Source organism: Aquarana catesbeiana, linkage group LG04, assembly GCF_042186555.1.
Source record: "Aquarana catesbeiana isolate 2022-GZ linkage group LG04, ASM4218655v1, whole genome shotgun sequence".
In the NCBI taxonomy this organism is placed as follows: domain Eukaryota; kingdom Metazoa; phylum Chordata; class Amphibia; order Anura; family Ranidae; genus Aquarana; species Aquarana catesbeiana.
Genome location: NC_133327.1, coordinates 656827673 through 656852322, shown reverse-complemented (window position 1 = coordinate 656852322; position 24650 = coordinate 656827673). Strand labels below are relative to the sequence as shown.

At 42.7% G+C, this 24650-nt stretch overlaps 1 protein-coding gene across 2 annotated transcripts in view; it reads right to left on the bottom strand.

The window, feature by feature from the left end:
* The window catches only part of EPAS1 (endothelial PAS domain protein 1), a 510313-nt gene that overhangs the window by 25161 nt on the left and 460502 nt on the right, over nt 1-24650 (bottom strand). For both annotated transcript variants that reach the window (XM_073628490.1, XM_073628489.1), the window contains exons 6-7: nt 19652-19854; nt 2984-3090 (exon numbers count right to left, since the gene is read on the bottom strand). In XM_073628490.1, the coding sequence (XP_073484591.1) occupies nt 2984-3090; nt 19652-19854 (310 nt within the window). The remainder of the gene's footprint in view (nt 1-2983; nt 3091-19651; nt 19855-24650) is intronic.

Sequence of the window (24650 nt, the reverse complement as noted above, 5' to 3'; positions counted from 1 at the left end):
ATGAAGAGTCCACCAAAACTCCTAAACTGCTTGCAAAATTCCTTTTCTATTGCATTATACCAGTGTTTCTCAACTCCAGTCCTCAAGGCGCCCCAACAGGTCATGTTTTCAGGATTTCCCTCAAATGAAATAGCTGTGGTAATTACTAAGGCAGTGAAACTGATCAAATCACCTGTGCAAAATAATGGAAAGCCTGAAAACATGACCTGTTGGGGCGCCTTGAGGACTGGAGTTGAGAAACACTGCATTATACTATGACAATGTTTCTCAACTCCTGTCCTCCAGTATCCCCAACAGGTCATGTATTCAGGATTTCCCGAAGATGAAATGGCTGTGGTAATTACTGATCAAATCACCTGTGCAAAATAATGGTTATCCTGAAAACACAACCTGTTGGGGGTACTTGAGGACTGGAGTTGAGAAACATTGTACTATGAGACTTCCATTACCAACGTTTTATTTTTCTGCAAAACACCTGAGCAACACCTGACATGTTTAATGGATCCATTTACCCTGCCTCACCTACCAATACTTTCATGCCATTATAAAACAAAGGAAAACAATAAAAGACGTTATGTGTAAAACCATAAATAGGACCTTTGTCAGGAGTAATTCCCAATCGTTTAACAAAGTAAATGTTTAGCAGTGCACATACTATTCAGATAGGGAGATATAAATTAAACACCGTCTCCTGCACATGAGGAGAAACACCATGTACTACAGTGGCTGCCAAATCTACTACTTAACTTCCAAATGATCCAAGCCCAATTAAGTATTTAGATGCTAGAACTTTACACTTGAATAACAAATAACTAGGACTCTTCAGGACAATAAACCTCACCTTAATATGAAACATTACAGCATTGTGTAAATGAAATGAAGTGTGATGACTTCAGTCTGCATTGCTTAATGACTGTGGCCGGAGCAGAGGCAATCGATATTAATACTCCTCTTGTTTATATATAGCGCTTGTCAGGCCACACCCTAAGCACATTAAGGCTTTGCACATTGGGAGCTTGGAATGCGGTATACATTGTCGGTTAATAATGAGGATGTTTCTTTTTTTTTTTTTTTTGGTTTAGTGCCATGGCTTTAAGCTCTTTAATGCAGTAGTTAACCTATTGCATTCAATTAAGAAGTGAACACTGCTGAGCCAACTTTCAAGAGGGGAAAATGGTGTAACTACTGCAGGGCCAAGTAGTGAAAAGCTTCCAGATGATGGAAGGGGTATGGCATCCAAGTTGCCATCCTCACTGCAAATATGGTAGTCACCGTAGAGAGAGGCTTCCATTTAACAAAGCTTTGTAAGTTTGCGGGTAATTAACCAGCGATTGCACCATAGGGTAGATGTTTGCTTTAATTTTTATTTTTATTTTTTTTTTTAACAGTGGCTTTAATACTAACAAGAAAAGTAAATCCCCCTTCGTTGGGACTTTATAGGCAACAACCACACATAAGTAGATTAGAAAATGTATTTATTGTGTATACATAAAATCGTTCGATCATTTAAACATGAAATGATCATTTGTTTTAAAAAAGACATATCAAAGAAAATACATATTACAAAATCAAAAAAAGAAAAGACAAAAAACATGACAGGTTACGTGATTTGCGTGACATGAAAAATTACTCTCCGGTACCCGACGAGTTTCTGGTTCAAGCACCTTTGTCAGTGGTATTGGTAAGAGTATAATGCAGTCATAATTTTGTTTTACATGCAAAATGTTCCATCATGCAACTTTAAAAAATGAATGTAGCACTGCCAGTGGAGGTGCTGATAGATGTCCACCAAGAACATCAGTATCGCACAGTATTATCAAAGGGAAAAGCTTGCTTAATTAGTTTACCTAGTGATCACAGGGAGTCATATGTAGCAAATTGCAAACTACAAGGTCTGTAGATTTAGGGAGTGATGCTATCTGAAGCCTCAATATGGCTTCTTATCCATATGTAGCACACTCTGAGTCATTTGACATTAGACCTCTGTGTGGGCAAAGAAACCTCCGTCTGAACGTCACCCTGCTCTGCAGTGCGGTTGTTGCTTACAAAGTCCCAACAAAGGGGGATTTTCTTTTCTTGTTATACAACAGGGATGTGGCAACAATACACTTGTCTGACATGGTGAAATCCCCTTTTTGCTTAATACTAATGCTGCCCAAGAGGAAGCCCCATAATACATAAATACCATTTTGGACAGAGAAAACTAAAAATCATTTATTGGAATTTAGCAGGCTTCTCCTGAAAGTATGTCATCAAAGCAATATATGAATGGTGGTGAACATTGCTAAGCTAACTGGCCGGGAAGAGAAATGGTGTAACTACTCCAGTCTAAGTAGTGCAGGACTTCCAGGTGACGGGAAGGGTATGGCACCCAAGTTGCCACTCTCAATGCAAAAATTTAGTCAACCTAGAGAAAGGCTTCTGTTGACCAAAGCTTTGGCTGTCAGAAGCCTAACCAAACTTAGGAAAGGTGTGGAAGCTCCTGGTGGACACAAGTGCAGTGTGAGACATCATAAAGCAATGTCTGAAATGGTGTCATCACAAACCTACCACCTATGCTTCTTCACTGTAGTTTCAAAACTTGGATTTTTCTTACCCCAAGCCTGTGTTATGAGATTGCAGTTCATTACCCAGTTACTGCAACCATGGGGTAAATGTAGATGTTGCTGTAATAATAGCTTTGTCCAAGGGAAAGCCCCATATTATATAAATACAATTTTGGGGGATAAAGAACACTACAAATGGAATCTAGCAGACTTCTCTAGCAGGTATGTCATCAAAGCAGTATAGGAAGTATGGTCTTTGGTTGCCCTAGGAAACTTAACCATGGGTCCTCATTGTAGCTGGGGTGGCTTAGTCATTGTTGTTAAGATGTAATCTTACCTATATCTACAGTGCAGGCAGAGAACCCATTAACTGTTTCAATAAACTCAAAATTGTCAACGAAGATGAGATTATGAAGAACATTCTGTTTAATACTTACAATTCTGGTGACTCTTGGTCATGCTTTCAGAATCCAAAGCATGATAGAACTCATAAGCTGATCGGCCAAGAAGCTCCTCTGGATGGTATCCAATCAGTTCAGTTATTCTTCAAATAAAAAAAAAAACAGAAGGAATTTATAGTTCACTAGTTATGATAAAAGATTAAAATTTGTCATTGCCCTGCTCATTATGGACACACTCCCATACTACAGCAAAACACTATGACCCACATACAAAGGCTGTACCAAAAGTAATGCAAAAGTTTTACATAGGTCATTCAAATTTCACATGTTGGTAGAGTAAGGCCGGCCATACATGGTTCGACTCGTTAATGGGCAGGCTGATGTACCAAGTTGATTGATCGATCAACCTAGGTACAACCAGCCTGCCGGATTCCCATGCGATTACTGCTAGCAGGGGCGGGAAGGGGTTGATAAAAAAAAGTTATGCCCACTTTTGCATTACTTTTTGTATAGCCCTTGTATAATGACTTAAAAAAAATGCTGGAAAGTTTGTTGTAAACAACTATTTCAAACATAAAGCAGCACTTTCAAGAGATGATCAGCAATGGCAGCCCCCATGTTTTTCTCATCACAAAGTCACTTTAAGGTAAACACTGCAATAATAACTAAAAATTGTGTGATCACTGAACTCAACTTTCCCTTTTTGTTTGTTCTAGACTCCATAGGGAAGACTGTGACACTCCAGCCATGTTCCACACCTTGAAGAGGAACTTCTACTCTCAGACTATAAAATAGTTATGCTGTGCTTTGAGGTTAGAAGAAAGCGGCTGTCTGCGTGGTGCCAAGCCGCAGCACAAACAACCTGGAAACCACGTCAATTATAAAACTCATTAAAATATCTTTTTCACATGATGAGGCCCTGCGGCAAAGTAAACACCTCACCGAGGACAAAAACAAGCAAACACAACAAACACTGCTTCTGTTGTGGGGATAATTAAATTTACATAGTTAGTCAGGTTGAAAAAAAGACACAAGTCCATCTAGTTCAACCAAAAAATAAATAAAATACAATCCCATATACACAATCCTTCACCCACAGTTGATCCAGAGGAAGGCGAAAAACCCCAGCAAAGCATGATAAAATTTGCTACAGCAGGGAAAAAAATCCTTCCTGATCCCCGGAGAGGCAATCGGATTTTCCCTGGATCAACTTTACCGATAAATGTTAGTACCCAGTTTTATTATGTACATTTAGGAAATAACCCAGGTCTTTTTTAAAGCAATCTACTGAGCTTGTCAGAACCACCTCTGGAGGGAGTCTATTCCATATTTTTATAGCTCTTACTGTGAAGAAACCTTTCCATATTTGGAGATGAAATCTTTTTTCCTCTAGACAAAAAGAGTGCCCCCTTGTCCTCTGTGATGACCTTAAAATGAATAACTCAACACGAAGTTCACTATATGGACCACTTATGTATTTGTACATGTTGATCATATCCCCTTTTAATGTCCTCTTCTCAAGAGGGAATAGATTCAGTTCCTCTAACCTAAGCTGAGCTCCTCTATGCCTCATCAGTTTGGTTGCCCTTCTCTGCACTTTCTCAAGTTCCCCGATATACTTTTTGTGCGCTAGTGCCCAAAACTGAACTGCATATAGGCGAGGTCTTACTAATGATTTGTACAGGGGCAAAATGATATCTCTCTCTCTGGAGTCCATACCTCTCTTAATACAAGAAAGAACTTTGCTCGCTTTAGGAAACCGCAGCTTGGCATTGCATGCTAGCATTGACCTTATGATCTACCAAAACCCTCAGATCCTTCTCCACTATGGATCCCCCCAGTTGTACTTCCCCTAGTATGTATGATGCATGCATATTCTTAGCCCCCAAGTGCATAACTTTACATTTATCAACATTAAACCTCATTTGCCACATAGTTGCCCAAATAGACAGTGCATTAAGGTCGGCTTGTAAATTGGAGACATCCTGTAAGGACGTTATTCCACCTTATAGCTTAGTGTTATCTGCAAAGACAGAAATGGTACTTTTAATCCCCCGACCCGATATATTTTATAAAGATATTAAAAAGTAAGGGTCCCAGCACTAAACCTTGGGGTACACCATTGATAACTTTAGACCATTCAGAGTAAGATTCATTAACCATTACTCTCTGAATTCTGTCTTTTAGCCAGTTTTCTATCCATTTACAAATTGATCTTTCCAAGCCTGTAGACTTTACCTTACACATTATCCATGTGTGGGGAACTGTGCCAAATGCTTTTGCAAAATTCAGGTATACCACATCCACAGCCACCCCTCTGTCCAAGGTTTTACTTACCTCCTCATAAAAACAAATCAGGTTTGTTTGACAACTTCTGTCTTTCATGAATCCATGCTGTCTGTTGCTAATATTTTTTTTTCAGCAAGAACCCGTCTATGTGGCCTTTTATTTAACTCTCCAGTATCTTCCCGACTATAGAAGTTAAACTAACAGGTCTATAGTTACTTGGTAAAGACTTTGATCCCTTTTTAAATATGGGCACCACAGTGGCCCTGCAAAAATCCAGTGGTACCATTTCAGCCATTCCAGTCATTAACGACTCCCTAAATATTAGAAACAATGGCCTTGAAATGACCGAGCTCAATTATTTTAGTATTCGTGGGTGGATGCCATCTGGTCCAGGTGCTTTATCCACCTTTATTCTGTCTAAATAATTCTGGATCATATCACTTTTGAGCCATTCTGGATCATTCGGGGCTGTGTCAATACCATCCACATTATGGACCTGAGCTCCCTCATGCTCCTTTGTATACACAGAACTGAAAAATGTATTTAATACATTTGCCTTCTCTTTGTCCCCAGTCACCCACCTGACCTTTTTACTATATATATATATTTATAGAATTTTTTGGGGTTTGTCTTTTGCAATCTGTCATTCGTTTTGAATTATTGAATCCTTGATTTCCTTTTTACATATTCTTTGTAACATTTAAACGAAGATAGCGTTCCTTCATTTTTATATTTTTTAAAAGCTCTTTCTTTATTATTTATAGTCATTTTAACCTTGTCCGTGAGCCACATAGGTTTTATTTTTAACCTTTAAACTTATTGCCCATGGGAAGATACTTTGCAGTGAGTTTGCATAAAGTCACATTGAAGAATTCCCATTGATGCCAATATTCCCTCCCAGTCTAAGACCTGGAGAGCAGCCCTCATCCTTGGAAAATTTTCTCTCTTAAAGTTAAGTGTTTTTATCTTACCCGTATGTGTTTGTTGCTTACAGCTAACATTAAATGAAATCATGTTATGGTCACTGCTACCCAGATGCTCTTTTATATGAATACTGGTAATAAGCTCTGCATTGTTTGAGATTACCAGGTCCAGCAGAGCATCATTCCTAGTCAGGGCCTTAATAAACTGGATCATAAAATTGTCTTGTAGTAGGTTTATACATTTTTGCTCTTTAACTGTACCAGCAGTGCCATTACTCCAGTCAATTTCCGGACAGTTAAAATCCCCCATTATTATCACTGTCCCAGCCCTTGCAGCCCTTTCCATCTGTGCAAGGAGCTGAGTCTCCACCTCCTCACTATTACTAGCAGATCTATAACAAACTCCAATGACAACCTTTGTAGTACGCACACCCATGTACAGTTCCACCCATAATGCTTCATACTCATCACACTCCATCAACTAGGTCCTCTTCCACACTCGCTTCGAGATCACTTCTCACATAGAGACAGATATCAACACCCCTCCGTTTTTCCCTGTCTTTCCGAAAGAGAGCATAGCGAGGAATATTAATAGCCCATTCACAAGAAGAATGAAGCCAAGATTCAGCAATACCAATTAGATCATAGTTCTCCTCATGCATCAGAGCTTCCAACTCACCTATTTTGCTTGGCAGACTTCTGGCATTGGTGAACAAACACTTTAATGCATTGTCACATTGTGCAAACCTTTGTTGCATATTTTTTTTATTCTATTACAAATAGTACCAATTTCAATGGTCGATTGTAACATAGAAACCTTCATATCATCTGCCTTAGTCCTCCCCTCATCTTTCCTCATTCCACCCACCAATAGGGGCTGACCCGTCTGACCTGCCTGCCCTATTATAATCTAATTCACCCTCTCCCCACAATCCTAGTTTAAATATTCCTCTCCATAAACCTCTCCCCTCAGCATAGTAGACCCCCTTCCATTTAGGTGCAAACCATCTTTAGCATATGGGTTGCACCCCAATGAAAAGTCAGCCCAGTGCTCTAAAAACCCAATTCCTTCCTTCTTACACAAGGTCTTTAGCCATGCATTCAGTTCTCTAATCACCCCCCTGCCTTACCTGTGTTGTGCATGGCACAGCCGATATTACAGAGAATATCACCTTGGAGGTCCTTCCCTGCAACTTGCAGCCTAGTTCTTTAAATTGGTTCTTAAGGAGCCTCCACCTTTCATATAGTCTGTCATTGGTTCCAACGTGGACCAAGACAGCTGGGTCATGCCCAGCCCCTCCCAGTAATTTATCAACCCAGCTCACCACATGCCAAACCCTGGCACCAGGCACACAGCAAACCATTCGGTTAAGGCAATCCTGGCAACAAATTATTCTATCAGTCCTTCTGATTATAGAATCCCCTATTACCAACTGGCTAGGCCTACCTGATCTCCCCTCACCACCCCTACTAGATGGGCTGGTCTCCCGGCTGTTAGAGGAGCAGTGACATCTAGGGCTGCCACCTCTGAGCTTGATACCCCCACATCTTCACCCAACTTGGCAAATCTGCTAGGGTGCTCAAACCCAGGGCCTGCCTTCCTTTTCTGTGAGCCCCTACCACTCCCTCTAACTGTATTAACCCATCTCCCTACCTGATAATCCTGACTTACCCCTCCACCCTCCCCTTTAACCCCACTAGCCAGGACCCCTTTCAAGGTTGTCAGTTCTGCCCAGTGTTGCAACTTGCTCCTCCAGATCTCTAATGCAAGCTTCCAGAAGGGCAACCTGCTCACATCTGTTGCAGCGGTATTCATCCTGGAGCTGTTGCTCCATTGTTGTATACATGTGGCACACTGTGTACTGCACAAAACCTTCAATCTTGCTAACCCCCATTTTCCCAGTTACAATAATATTACTAACAGGAAATGTCAGATATTACTTACAGGTTTGATGGCTCCTGTTATAATCTCTGGTTTTTAACTCACCACTTAGTTTAGTTCCACTTGGTCAGAGTTTCAGCAATCAAAAAGGTGGCAAGCTCAAGAATGAGCAGGCTCAGAAATTGGTTCTACAGAAAGTTATATAGGACCTCAAGCACCTGTGACTAATTAACCACTCCCCTTAATTAGTAGTCTAAAGGAAGGAAAGAAAAAAAGGCTGTTTAAAAAGTGACAGAAAAGGTGTTAAAAAGCTGCAAGGAAAGAACCCAAAAAGAACCTAAAAATGTAAACACAGCAATCACCAGCAGTCAAAAGCAAAACTGGTTTTCACTCTCCACTCAAAGTTCCCACTCTTCAGCTTCCAACCAGCAAATTTAATATATTACCGTATATACTCGAGTATAAGCCGAGTTTTTCAGCACATTTTTTAGGCTGAACCCCCCCCCCCCCCGGCTTAAACTCGAGTGAGGGTCTGGAGTGAGAAACTGAATCGGTGTTCCGTCTATCACGAATGAGGGGACGACGGGGCTTTGTTACAGTGGACAGCCGCCGAACAGACTGCATGACACAGCGGGTGACACAAAGAAGCTGCAGATGGGCACAGTGAGGCTGCAAATGGGCATTGTTTACCCAGTAGCTGCTACATTTCTCACCCTAGGCTTATACTCGAGTCAATACGTTTTCCCAGTTATTTGTGATAAAATTAGGTGCCTCGGCTTATATTCGGGTAGGCCTATACTCGAGTATATACGGTATCTTTATTGTTTGCATGTCACACATTGGGGGACATTTATCAATTTTGTGGCTCAGCAGGGAAAGCTAAAACAGAAGCAATAACATACTTTATAAGACAGATTTAATACAAGGTTACAACTTGAGTCATAAACTCTCCCTTTTCTACACTAAAGTAGCTCTGCGACAGCAGGGATAGGCTGAGGGGTGGGCAGAAGGGACGGTCGCCTTGGGTGCTCTAGCAAGAGAGGGGCACAAAAAAAAGGCAGGAGTGGCAACCTATGCTGCTGATGTAGTTCACAGATCATTAGGGGTGCATTTTGGGGTTGATTAACTGAAACCGAAGAGTGCACAATCAGGTGCAGCTCTGCATGTTAGTCAATCAGTTTCTAACTTCAGCTTGTTCAATTAGGCTTTGACAAAAAAAGCCTGGAAGCTGATTGGTTTCTATGTAGAGCTGCACCAGATTTTGCACTCTCCAGTTTTAGTAAAGGTCTTTTTGCCTTGGGTGTTAAAAGACCTTGTCACGGCACTGCGCTGCTCCTATCCTATCCTTCCTGATACCAGAATGAACAATCACTCTCATAGGCACACACACAGGGTGTGCCTGGTCACACCCTAATCACCCTGTGTGCATTAATCTGGCTATAGATGGATCAAATCTTGGCCAGTTCAACAGAGACTGGCCAAGATTCAATCTATCTATGGGCAGGCTGGTTTATATAGGATCACTGTCAGCAGCTATAGCAGCCGGCAGTGATCATTGTGTTCTGCTGGCAGGGAAGACTCTATTGCTCTGTGTGCTGGCGGTGAGATGGGAAAAATTTCCCTGTGAGCGACTCTGCCACACTTCTGCACTTCTTTCACTGTAGGGGGGGGGGGGGACTTTTATACAGTTGTGCTCAAAAGTTTGTATACCCTAGCAGAAATTGTGCAATTTTGGCATTTATATTGAAAATATAACTAATCATGCCCAAAAAACTGTCTTTTATTCAAGGATAGCAATCACATGAAGCCATTTATTATCACATGGACTCATCTGATGCCGCTGAACTCACTGCAGGGAGCAGGGCGGGAGGCATGAAAGGTCTGCACTGAGGATGGGAGCTGCCCAACTCTTCTTGTTAAAAAACTTAATATGAAAGATTTGGCAGCTGCTGCTTCTCCTGTAGACCTTTCCGTGCCTCCCGCCCTCCTCCCTGCTGAGAGTTCAGCGGTGGCAGGCGAGTACAATCAGAAGAGGAGTTCACCCTGCCCTTCCTCCCGCCCTCTACAATGCTGTGATTTGTACCAGCTGCAGTGGCAGGAGGAGAGGCGTCCCACTCAGGCTGCCAAGTGGTGCGGCCACGGTCCGGACAAGACTGTCACTCGGTCTGCGTCTGGGCCAAGGTCCGCCATTTAGTGACAGCCCAACATAGAGCATACCCTAGATCAGTGATGGCGAACCTTGGCACCCCAGATGTTTTGGAACTACATTTCCCATGATGCTTAACTACACTGCATAGTGCATGAGCATCATGGGAAATGTAGTTCCAAAACATCTGGGGTGCCAAGGTTCACCATCACTGCCCTAGATGCAGCTACAAACTTCTAAACACTGCCACCTACTGGTTAAAGATTATATCTCTACTAAATACTGATGTACAGTAGTTGTTGCACAAAAATACAATTCTGTATTCCAACATAAATCCACTCTCTCAATTTCTCCAGGTGATCATCGTCACCGAGGCAGAATGATGGGGAAATCAAACATTTTGCAACAGGAATAGAGAGGAAATCTCCCCATGGGTACACCTATTCCAGTGTCAGCTGCCTATAAGGAGAATTCCCATTCCTTTATAGAGATTTCCTCTCACTCCGTGTTGTGGAAATCTCCCCAACAAAACACAGACAGCAAAAAATAAACTGACAGGAGCTTTAACCTTCCCTCATTCGATCCCAAACTAATAAAAATAGTATCCATACCCTTTAAATGACTAAACGCAGTAATATAAGTGAAATTGTGATATTAAATGGGTAATTATAATGGATTTCAGGCATTACAGCTCATACATTTTGCAAGGATTCTATAAACCAGAAATGCTTGGGAAGTAAACATTTGGCCTTCTTGAGTTTTATCCTTGGTAGCAGCACATAAATTAGACACATGACTTTAGTATGTTAAGTGCTGTGTATACAAGACATTCCAGCGGGAGCCTCTCCATTCTATATTCTCATAGAGCAATGCCTTCTGCACATGATTAATTCCAATGTTCCTTTATCTTATTAGAAACATAAGAGCAAGCCCAAGAGTTATGGTGTTCCCTCGAAGATAAAATTAGCTCTACTTGGTACATACACAGAAACTCTGATCCTAATAACCATGGCCATCTGGAGCAAACTTATATACAAGAAGAGGCAGTAAAGGGGGCTTCCAGCTCATCCAATGTGGTTAACCAATAAAAAAGTGCCATGGGCAGCATGGTGGCGACTGCAGCTCTGGTTTCTTGGGTTAAATTTTAAGCAGGTCTATATACACTCACCGGCCAATTTTATTAGGTACACCCGTTCGATTGCTTGGTAACACAAATTGCTAATCAGCCAATCACATGGCAGCACCTCAATGCATTAGGCATCTAGATGTGGTGAAGACGACTCGCTGAAGTTCAAACCGAGCATCTGAATGGGGAAGAAAGGGGATTTAAGCGACTTTGAACGTGGAGTGGTTGTTGGTGCCAGACAGGCTGGTCTGAATATTTCAAAAAACGGCTGATCTACTGGGATTTTCACACACAACCATCTCTCGGGTTTACAGAGAACGGTCCGAAAAAAAGATAAAATATCCAGTCAGTGGCAGTTTTGTGGACCAAAATGCCTTGTTGAGGTCAGAGGAGAATAGGCAGACTGGTTCGAGATGATAGACAACAGTGACTCAAATAATCCCTCGTTACAACCAAGGTATGGAGAAAAACATCCATGAACGCACAGCACATCCAACCTTGAAGCAGATGGGTTTACAGCAGAAGAAAACCACACCGGGTGCCTCTCCTGTCAGCTAGGAACAGGAAACCGAGGCTACAATTCGCACAGGCTCACTAAAATTGGGCAAAAGAAGATTGTAAAACGTTGCCTGGTGTGATGAGTCTCGATTTCAGCTGCAACATTCAGATGTTGCAGCCTATCAGAATTTGGCGTAAACAACATGAAAGCATGGATCCATCCTTCCCGGGAGATTCTCATCATGGATGTGCAGCTGACAAATCTGCAGCAACTGTGTGATGCTATCATGTCACTATGGACCAAAATCTCTGAGGAATGTTTCCAACACCTTGTTGAATCTATGCCATGAAGAATGAAGGAAGTTCTGAGGGCAAAAGGGGGTCCAACCCGGTACTATCAAGGTGTACCTAATAAAGTTGCACCGGTGAGTGTATATTGTGACCACATTAGATTGTAAGCTCTGGCGATTTGCCATATATGTAGAATACTTTCACTGCAATTCAAGCCATTTTAGTAAATTCAGCAGAAATCAGCCAAAATGTGAGCCATCTGTGGCTACAGACCACATCATATTACCAGCCCTTAAAGGGAACTTGTCAAGTCAAATACCTTTGCGGCAGACCACAAATGGTAGTTGCCATATGCTAGCTTCAAGGCTCCTTAGAAGAAGTGGGACCAAAGACATTTTGGCCCTACGTCGCCTGTGGGTCACATGAGTGCACTTAGTTCTGCACTCCTGTGACCCAGATTCAGCTGACAGCAGGCTAAAGTCCGACATCAGCTGAAGTCAATCATCTAGTTCCAGACTCTGGAGGAATGCCGACTTTAATGTCAGATCCACCCTGATGCCTAGTGGCAGCTGGCTCTGCCTCTGAGTTCACTGCAGGGAGCCTGAGCCAGCCGCACCTACCCCCTCCACAGCTATGCGCTCCAGTGAGCTGGAGGGGCAGAGCAGAGATACGGTGACTGACGGTCACCGCTCTCTACCCAATGAAGGCAGAGAACTGAGCGATCAGCTGTCTTTGATCTCTCAGTTCTCAGTCCTTATTGAGCGCTGGAGGAGCAGAGCAGAGAGTGGTGACTGACAGTCAACATTCTTCACTGTGAGCAGACCGAGAGCTGAGTGATCAGCGGTCATGTGACTGACATGTTTTATAGCCGATGTGGGACAGCTGCAGCGTCACATCAATTCTGAGGCATAGGGGTGAGTGTGGATTTTTTTTTTTTTTTTTTTTACAAACCCACACTTCTCCTTTAATGGCCCATTTACATCTTTCCATCGCAGTAAAACACACATTTGATGCAGTGCCATTTATTTTGAACATCACATGCACTAATGCAACACACCTGGGTTGCAGTGTGCCGCAATGCATGGCAAAGCATAGTGCGTTGAGTTAAAAAAAATTGGATCAGGAACATTTTTCAGCATGTAAGTGTAGCACTACCCCCCATAGGAGTTGCTGATGTCAGGGTTCCCCACTGCTGCACAGCCAGTCACAGAGCATTTCTTTCTTGCATCCAGACACAGAAAACAATCCTTTGGCTTGTTTTTATTAGGGGATAACTTGGATGGGGTATGGGATTATGGGATGCCCAACTTGAAAATTTTCAACAAACTAACCAGGTACAACTTCCTCCCTATTTATAGATTCCTCTTCTTCCTTCCTCCTGCACAAACTTGGTTCCTTTATGTACAGCTCCTACTGGATCACTCCTGGAGGAACTAACAGTCACTTGTTTATCAACAGCCCATTACAGGCTAGGAACTTGCAGGCCCTTGGTAAAGTAGACACTGATCCCAGCTTTACTGCTTGCAGAAATGCTAGTCCACCTTGCTGCCACCAGCCCACCTGGCTGCTTCCTCTTCCCAGCCCTCCCGACTGACACACACACGGAGAACTCCCAGGGTAAGGTAGAATGAAGACTTGGCACACCGCTGTCTTCAAGAGAGCACCGCTACAGCTTCTGGCAGTCTCTCCTTTTGTCTGTCCCTGCACCGTGCTGATCTACTCACTGTCTCTCCTTGACCCAGCTGCCTTTCCAGTTAAGGTCCCTCCAACTGCCTCCTGTGGTGGGATTCTTCCTGGCCAGCTTCCCGAGCTCCATCCGGAGGTAAAACCCCTTCCCGGCAGTTGTCCTTTAAGGGCCACCGACAGCCTCTCCTCAGCCCTGCTTCTCCATCTTCCACCCGACACCCTTCCCTGCATGCCTCATTCCTATTATGGGCTCCTCAGTTCCCTGTCAGACTCTCTCCTGGGGATTGGCTAAGGGCCCATAAATATGCAGAGCACCTCCTTGCTTCCGCTCCCAAGAGGATTTAGAATGTTCTCCAACTTCCCAGATCCAAGGGGAGGCACCATAGAGCAGTCTGTAGGAGTCATGCCTGCCTAACTTATAGTAACTCTGACCCAATTACAGACTCACAGACTAGACATGAGTTATGCTGCATACACACGGTCGGAATTTCCGTCAAAAAAAGTGTGATGGGAGCTTTTGGTCGGATATTCCGACCGTGTGTATGCTCCATCCAACTTTTTCTGCCTGAATTTCCGCCAGCAAAAGATTGAGAGCTGGTTCTCTATTTTTCAACGGAAAAAGTTCCTATCGGAAATGCCGTTTGTCTGTATGCAATTCCAACGCGCAAAAAAACACGCATGCTCGGAAACAATTCGACGCATGCTCAGAAGCATTGAGCTTCATTTTCTCGGCTCGTCGTAGTGTTGTACGTCACCGCATTCTTGACGGTCGAAAGTTAAGAGAACTTTTGTGTGACCGTGTGTATGCAAGCCAAGCTTGAGCGGAATTCCGTTGGAAAAACCATCCAAAATTTTTCCGATGGAAATTACGCTCGTGTGTACGGGGCATAAGAGTATATTTTTCCTACTCTCACTCTAGTAGCACACACTGGAGCAGGGGTAGGCAACCTGGGGTCCTCCAGCTGTTGTGGAACTACATTTCCCATGAGGCATTGCAAGGCTGGCAGTTACAATTACTCCCAGAGGCATGATGGTAGTTCTGCAACAGCTGGAGGCCCCCAGGTTGCTTACCCCTGCACTAGAGGGTGCTACACAGGGATGCATTGGCAGCCTTTTTTTTTTCAATGGGATGCCCTAACATGCAACACACATTAACTCCCGACACAAGTAAAGAAAAGGGGCAGACTTGATGGACCACTTGGTCTTTTTTCGGCCGTCATTCTTCTATGTTTTTATGACTCAGTTTAAACACATTGCCACACATTGGCACACTGACTTGGCACTTGGCAGAGACCTTACTTGCTTGGCTCTTCAGACAATCATAGAGAGTGACCTTGTTGTACTTGTTAATGGGCACCACTATCAACGTCCCATGGGCAAATGGTTCTTTTATTTTGTTAGACACTTTTTTGGGACCGAGTGCTGTTCAGATTTGAATATATGGTGGCTTATTTCTCTTCTAATCATGGAGAGTAGTCAGTGGCCAAAATGAACTTTGTCCAAAGGCACAACCCATAGAAAGCAAAGTGAAAGCAAACCGTCACCTAATAGTTCTCACACCAAAACCTGGCGTCCGTCAGTCTTCTCTCCTTACACGCAATCTGTGACCGCCAGTGTGTCAAACGTAAGCAAATTACCCAATAAAAGGTAAACCTTTGTTTTACAATGTAAAGCAGAGACAAGTGAGTTTTTTACTACCTTGTATCAACCGTTGGCTAAGCTGCCCGTCTATATGACATATCTTTATAGAAAACGTATAATACAATCAGTAAAAAACGTAGGCTTTTATAATACACATTGTAAAGATACAATAGATAATCTCATAATGTCTGGCCACACAAAATTGTTTTCCCACTGTATTAACAACATTAAAGTGGACCTATGATAAAAAAAAAAAAAAAAAAAAAAAAAAAATCACATAAATTAGTAGGACGCATGGAACATTACCAAATTATGTTATTATATAGAGTTAAAGATTAGCTCTTTTTTATGCCAAATAAAAAAAAAATCCCGGCTCCTGGGATTGCTCATTTGACATAATGCCTAGGCAGCCAACATCACATGGTCTCTGGCTAGAAAGTATATTATGGATGTAAAGTCCATAAATTAATCCATATGAATTATGTTCATCTGTGTGACGTTATCCACAAGCAATGCGATAATGCCTCAATCTCTACAATGACAGTGTCCATCACCCATCACCAAAAACTGCAGTGAATCCACCAGCTGTAGAGACTGCTTACCAGCTCCTGTAGACCCTTTATTATAGGGGGTTGATGTACGCCTAAAAATGCCTAAAAATCCAACCGGAGCCTTTCTGCTCATCTCCAGGCTTCTCCACACTTCCTATATCACTCAGTAAGTTGTATATTACTTAGGCACCAAAAAGAGATCAAAGGCTCCACAGTGTAAAATCCTTGGTGGGTTTATGAAGTATAAAAAATTACACTCACAGCAATGAGTAAAATAAGCACCTTAATGCCTCGTACACACGGTCGGATTTTCCGACGGAAAATGTTCGATGGGAGCCTTTTGTCGTAAATTCCGACCGTGTGTGGGCTCCATCGGACATTTTCCATCGGAATTTCCGTCGCACAAAATTTGAGATCTGGATCTCAAATTTTCCGACAACGAAATCCGTTCGTGTAAATTCCGATCGTGTGTACACAATTCCGACACACACAAAGTGCCACGCATGCTCGGAATCGAGCAGAAGAGCAGCGACTGGCTATTGAACTTCATTTTTCTCGGCTCGTCGTACGTGTTGTACGTCACCGCGTTCTTGAGGTTCTCAATTTCAGACCAACTTTGTGTGATCGTGTGTATGCAAGGCAAGTTTGAGCCAACATCCGTCGGGAAAAAAAACATGGATTTTGTTGTCGGAATGTGCGATCGTGTGCACGCTGCATTAGTTTGGTGTGTTGGCCGGCACACAACCAAACAAACCCGTCCGTCGTGCCCCAGAACGAAGTCATTTGTGACGAAACGCGCAAGAAGGAGCGATGTGCTGACATCACCATCTCTCTCATGTCCCGACAGGCGGGTTTGTTTGGTTATGTGCCGGCCAACACACCAAACTTAAGGTGCTTATTTTACTCTTTGCTGTGAGTGTTATTTTTTATACTTAACAAGCCCACCAAGGATTTTACACTATGTGGAGCTTTACTATTATCCAACTTACTGAGTGATATCGGAAGTGTGGAAATGCCCGGAGATGAGGAGAAACAGCTGGATTTTAAGCCATAAGCGTACATCAACCCCCTATAATAAAGGGTCTACAGGAGCTGGTAAGCAGTCTCTACAGCTGGTGGATTCACTGCGGTTTTTGGTGATGGGTGATGGACACTGTCATTGTAGAGATTGATGCATTATCACATTGCTTGTGGATAACGTCACACAGATGAACATACTTCATATAGATTCATTTATTGACTTAACATTTATTATGTAGCGTGATTCTTACTTTTTTATTTACTGCTTGTGATTGTGTTACGCAAATTAATTGCTGCTCACTGTTTATTATTTGTTTACTTTTTAGGGATAGGTGATTTATAGCGCAGTTTTTATATTATGGATGTAATTAGAGTCTGCAGAGTCTAAAGCCCAGTACACAGGGGCCGAATGTTGGGTGGCATCAGCCGGTTCAATAGAAACCGGCCGGGTGTACTGCAGTCAGTCCGAACAGAACACAATGCCACAGCAGGGGAGATTGCTGTACTAATGCCGGATAGTTAGTACAGTGGCTCCTCCTAAGCTGTTTTTTTTTTTTTTTCGTTCAGCCCTGCTGGGTTGCAGGAAAAAAAACTAGTGTGCGCTAGGCTTTAATGTCTAAAGACCCCCATAGACGGCTCAATTAAATCAACTGATTCCCCCAACTAAGTTAACAGCATGGATGGAGGACATCTACTGACGGCTAATGTGTATTCAGGCCCCCACAGTTGTCTGAATACCTGAACAGTGGCTGTATCTGATAGGACGCAGTCATGGTTCAGGCTATATTGTCCACCAGGCTAAGTTGATATTTAAATGGACTTTTGTCAACAAAGCGGTGCATGCAGGGCCACCCGCATCTCGAATTTTGGGGTGATTCAGCAATAATTGGCCAAAATTGTATCTATTTTTTAATGCATGCAGTGAGGAGGATCAGAAAGGCCCAAGCATTGTTCAGCATTACTAAGCATTAGGCAGATCCAAGATAAATAACAGGATCAAAATAGCTTAAACGAGGTATAGCCTTTTATTAATATTAATCGACAGTGGGCCATCTCATTAGCGTCTAAAATACATTAAAAATATTTCTCCTAATACCATGTTGCTTTAAAAAGCAATATTAGTGATTTAAAGGCATTGGAGGGATGTGACCTCTGTTACAGTGAGTGATAGAATGAAAACCTACATCATTCTCAAGTGGCATAAAAGAGGACTGGATAAATTTGGACTCCAAAGAAAACTCATCCAGGTGGTTCTGAGACTTCGGATACTTCTCTTTTAGGAGTGAAGGAAATGCACCAATTCTGTGAGCTCACTGGATCCAGCTTGCCTACTCCCTCTAATGCAGGGATGTCAAACTCAATTTTATTGCTTGCGGTTCAGCATTATGGTGGGCAGTACACTCCCCCCCCCCTTACAATAGTGTCGAGTATCTCCCACCATCAGAATTCAAGAGTCCCCCACCCTTCCTTACATTACAGTGCACCCCCCCAAGCTGGGGCAGAGAAGAGACGCAAAAAGTGCAGGGTCTGGAGGAGGACCATGATGAGCCAAGGGGAGGCAGAGACATGGGGGTGCTGCGGCTGCACAGAGAGGCGCAGGATCTGTAAGAGGAGCTCTGTCCCCCTTTCTGCTGCAAACAGCTGAGACGGGAGGGGTGGCAGAGATTAGCATCTATGCGGATGCACAGAGAGAAGCAGGATCTGTAGGAGGAGTTCTGTCTTCCTATTTGCTGCCGCCTGCTGAGAAGTGCTGCAGGTGGGGGGGGTGGTGGTGAGGGATGTACCGCAGCTGCAGGAGAGGTGAGAGGGCTATATGAAAGGGCTTGGCAGGCCGGATGCATTCTGCCCCCCTTGTATTTGACACATGTGCTCTAATGGGTACCGAGGAAACAACTCAAGGCATGAGAATACAACAGGAGTGCAGAGCCAAAGGTTAAAAATCTGAAATGCTTTAGTAGTTCTTTAGTGCATTTTGGGAGAGACAGTTCATTAAAAATGTAAAGATTTAAAAAGCTTATATAGACTCAGAGGAAACTCTTTAGCAAATAAAATAGGTATTGGGCTGTATACAGAATGTTCAAAACAGTCTGAAGTCTTGCCATTGTTAACAGCTGTATGCTGCAGCTGCCTGAAACAGAATTTGTTCGCTTTGAACTCATATACATTGTTTAAATCTTTAGACCAGGGATCTGCAATTAGCGGACCTCCAGCTGTTGCAAAACTACAAGTCCCATCATGCCTCTGCCTCTGGGTGTCATGCTTGTGGCTGTCAGAGTCTTGCTATGCCTCATGGGACTTGTAGTTCGGCAACAGCTGGAGGTCCGATAATTGCATATCCCTGCTTTAGACCTTGAGAAAGGGAAGCATGTGGCTTCCGAAACGCGTTGTTTTTTTTTTTTTTTTGTCTCTAAAGAACTATTAAAGCATTTTGGACTCTTAGCCCTTGGCTTTGCACTCTTGTTGTATTTCTGTGGTTTGAGTTGGATAAATTTAGAGGCAGAGTAGAGATCCCCTTTATTATCCAACTGAGCTTGCCTAGATGACATCACACAAAAACACGTTTTCAAGGACCGACGGCTTCTCTGCCCTCTCTACAGAATCCACAGTAAGGGAATTCCGAAATGGAAATTCAGAGTCTCGGCCGCCCTCACCTGTCATCACAGTATGTGAATTTCATGTCCATGCTGTGTCGGCTCAGGAAGGTCTTGCTGTCCAGTGGGATGTCGATGTTGGAGGGGTGCTGGATTGGCTGACACATCATCACCAGGCAATTCAGCAGAGGTTCTTTGTAGCCGCAGAGTGCATGCGGATTGTAGGCGTTGTACACCTTCACGTGGCCAGTGCAGTGAAGTACCTGACAAAAGGAAGCAAAGTTTTCACAATCAACGAGATCCAAGAAAGGGGAGAAATGAGGCACTGGACACAAAGCTTCTGTTAATTATTATTATTATACAGGATTTATATAGCGCCAACAGTTTGCGCAGCTCTTTACAACATGAGGGCAGACAGCACAGTTACAATACAATACAGTAGGGATCCGGGGGCCCTGCTCGTTAAAGCTTACAATCTAGAAAAGTCATTAGTTGAGCCTGATAGCTTAGGTTCTGCAGCTCCCCACAAAATAGGGGCCCCTCAGAGGTGGGGTCTACCCAAAAAATAAAGTCGGAGTAAACTCCCATGCATGATGTTTACGCTTACCTATAGGTACAGTACAGGGTGGATAAAAATCAATGATTTTTTCTCAAAAAAATCTGATTTTTTTTTATTTAAATCAATTTTTTTTTTAATTTAAATTGATTTTTTTTGATTTTTATTAAATTTATTTTAATAAAATGCTTTTAGAGTAAAAATCTATCTAAAGATAGTTTTCTATTTCGGATACATTAATAATTTAGTTTATTCAGCATGAAATGGAGCTTAGTTATATAGCATGAGGCTGTATATTCTGCCATATAGTTTTTGGTAAACTCACTCGATGAAACCAAACTCTGCAAGCTGAGATCACATGCACTGCATTGATGATTTCACACAATTTCACAGTAACCATGAGATAAAACAAAGTTCAGGAAAATTCCTTTATCCCTTTGTTTTGCAAATCTATGTACACTACAAACTATATGGTTGAATCGGTTCTGATATCGCTGTTTTACTAACCGGACTGCTTATTATTCTAAAAAGGAAACCTTCATTTTGTTTGCAAATAATAAAGATTCTAACTACCAGCAAGAATAAGTCCTTACATTTAAAGAGCACCTGTCATTTCTGATACATCATGGCAGCACCCGTTATCGGGCATCCACTCACCTGCTGCCGCCACGTCCCTCATCTTGTTGTGTCACTGCCGTATCACCAGCCGTCCCATTAAAGTGAATGTGGACTGTTGGTAAGTCAACAGCGGGTCAGAGGAGGAGCCGCCGAGGGACAGAGATGACAGTCGCTCTTTAAAAATTAGGATTTAAATCAACTTGATTTAAATCAAATCCACCCTGGTATAGTAATTATCCCCTAAACGTGCACCGTGACGTCACCGGCGCATGCGCTCTGAAGGAACAGCCACCCGTGCCATTCCTTCAGAGCCATGCCGTAAACAGCGACTCCCGCACGCATGCGAGGGAGTGACGTCAACGCGGCTTGGCCATTCATTTTGCCAAAGCCCACAAACCCGGAAAGAAGACTGGATGAAGATGGAAGTGCCTCCAGCTGTGACAGCGTGCTGCTGGAGGGATTCGTTTTCAGGTAAGTCTGTCATATTGTGTTATTATGCGATGCTTACTAGCACATTATGACTTAAACAGCCCGGTGCCTATGTATTTTTATGCAGTTTACTACCGCTTTAAGTGATCCACATGTAATTCAGCCACAAAAACATCTTTCAAGTCCAAAGTATTTTATTGTTTCCACAAGAAAGCAACCAGGCAGCCAACATGTTTAAGGGCCAAAAAATCTCCCTTCACAAGGGCTACAAGAAAAATAAACTCTGGAATAAAAAATATGAGAAACATCAATAAGCAAAGGAAAATAATAATCACCCAAAAGGTGAATATGTGGCAAAACCACTAAACACTAAAAATAGGATTAACCCCAAATATACACCAAAGTCTAAAATCTATTCATGAGATTAAATGTTATTAGTTTGTATGGTCTTTTTTAACTGAATAGCTCAATGGCCTTATTATTCTACCTTTAGGGACATAACACATTTTATCTCATCATTAGGTTTTGATGTATTTTTTGGGTTAAATAAGTCAATTGATTAAAGTGGTTATTTTACCACTCTTCATGGACATTTAACTTTTGGGTGGATAAAGCGGAACTAAACCCGTCAATTTAACAGTTTCAAAAATCTGTTAAAATCAGTTAAATTCCTGGTTTATTCTGGGAATGTAAATGTCACATTGGTTGTGCTCTCAACCAAACTGTCAAACCATCCAATGGCTGGAGTCATAACTGATCACATGTGCGGCATCATGGTAGTTGAAGATCAAACAAAGGCCACCATGGCAGCTTCCATGGCTGGAAACAATAGGAGGGTTTAGTTGCACTTTAATATTGTTTTTTGCTCATCAATGCTTCTTAAATTTGATATTTCAATTTCTAGATTTCTTGGCCTGGTAAAGGGGGATTTTAAGTCACCGAAACGCATTGCTTTCTTGTAAAATCAATAAAACACTTTGGACTCCTAGGCTATATTCAATCAGATGGCTGTCAAAAATGGGCACACCTACCACTAAAGAGACAAAGTCTATTCTGTAATATAAGTTTAATTTAGCAGGATTAATACAAAGTCTATGGGCAGTAACCTTCCTTCTCGTGCTCCAATCGGTTGAGTGAAGCCAAACAATATTCAGCTTGACTAGAGTATACTTTTAAAGGCTAAGTTCACTTTTAGAAGAATGATACATGTTACACCCATATTTAGGGTGTAACATGTAAAATGCTCCTACTGACCTACCTCCCACGGCCATCGCTTCCTGTTTTGTGAGAGTGGGCGGGGGGCTCTTCTCCCCGCACCCGCTGTCATAATTTGAAAACAATGTGGGGGTGAAGGGCTATGCCCACATGGCCGCATCATTCATTCATAGTTTCCTATTAATGAATTAGATTACAAATATTGAAAAGTGACACCTGCAGTTCTTGCTCAAAAAGAAAAATATCGTCAGCATTGTGGCTAATAGCTTGTAGTTCTTAGTGAACTGTGAGGGCGCTGGTGAGCGCATTTGTAGTTCATTGATTCTTCCTGCCATTCAGTAACTGCCTGCTCCTATCGGAGGTACAGGCAGACAGCAGGATCATCGCATGGAACCAACGATCTGCTGATCGCAGGTGCAATGCTTTAAAGGCTGCAATGTAAAAAAATAATAAATTTACATTTTTTTTTACCTGCAAAAAGATGTGCAATTTTTTTTTTTTTTTTTTTTACAAAATGTGAACTTAAACTTATAGTCAGTTAGGGTTAATTGCTTGTGCATCGTGGTGAGCTGCAGCTCAAGTGTGTTAACACTACCAATTGTTTTGTATGCATTTATACACATTCACAACCAATGCAAAATTAATGGGCTGGTCTCAACCTCTCCAGTGCGTCTTTGTGTTTGTAGGTTTGGTTGTATTATTAACCACTTCAGCCCCGGACAATTTGGCTGGCCAAAGACCAGAGCACTTTTTGCGATTCGGCACTGCGTCGCTTTAACTGACAATTGCGCGGTCGCGACGTGGCTCCCAAACAAAATTGACGTCCTTTTTTCCCCACAAATAGAGCTTTCTTTTGGTGGTATTTGATTTGATTTGGTGGTATTTTATTTTTTGCGCTATAAACAAAAAAAGAGCGACCATTTTGAAAAAAAAACGCATTATTTTTTACTATAATAAATATCCCCAAAAAATATATAAAAAAACTTTTTTTTTCCTCAGTTTAGGCCCTAACGTATTTTTCTACATATTTTTGGAAAAAAAATTGCAATAAGCGTATATTGATTGGTTTGCGCAAAAGTTATAGCGTCTACAAAATAGGGGATAGTTTTATAGCATTTTTATTAATAATTTTTTTTTTTACTAGTAATGGCGGCGATCAGCGATTTCTATCGTGACACATCGGACACTTTTGGAGCTATTTTGGGACCATTCACATTTATACAGCAATCAGTGCGATTAAAAATGCATAGATTACTGTGTAAATGTGACTGGCAGTGAAGCGGTTAACCAGGAGGGGGTGCTGCAGGGGTTAAGTGTGTCCTAGGGAGTGATTCTAACTGTGGGGGGGGAGGGGCTACGTGTGACCCGACACTGATCACCGCTCCAGATTACAGGGAGCTGTGATCAGTGTCAGTGTCATTAGCCAGAATGGGGGAAAGCTTGTTTACATCAGCATTTCCCCGTTCTTCCTCTCCGTGAGACGATCGCGAGTATCCCCGCAGACATTGAGTCCGCGGGACCCACGATCACACTCACGGAGCTCGCGGCAGGGTCCGGCGCGCACGCGACCACACGGCGGCAAATTTAAAGGGACGTACCTTTATGCCCATTTCCCTGTCCGTGCCATTCTGCCGACGTATATGTACATGCGGCGGTCGGCAAGTGGTTAAGGTGTTCTATGGGGTTGGGGTCAGGACTCTGTGCAGGCCAGTCAAGTTCGTCCACCCCAAACTCACTCAACCACGTCTTTATGGATCTTGCTTTGTGCACTGGTCCATATCATTTGGTGGCGGGGGGATTATGGTGTGGGGGTTGTTATTCAGGGGTTGGGCTTGGCCTCTTAGTTCCAATGAAGGAACTCTTAAGGCGTCAGCATACCAAGACATTTTGGACAATTTCATGCCCCCAACTTTGTGGGAACAGTTTGGGGATGACCCCTTCTTGTTCCAACATGACTGAGCACCAGTGTACAAAGCAAGGTCCATAAATACATGGATGAGCGGGTTTGGGGTGGAGGAACTTGACTGGCCTGCACAGGTTCCTGACCTTAACCCGATAGAAAACCTTTGAGATGAATTAGAGCGGAGACTGCGAGCCAGGCCTTCTCATCCAACATCAGTGTCTGACCTCACAAATGCGCTTCTGGAAGAATGGTCAAACATTCCCATAGACACACTCCTAAACCTTGCGGACGGCCTTCCCAGAAGAGTTGAAGCTGTTATAGCTGCAAAGGGTGGGCCA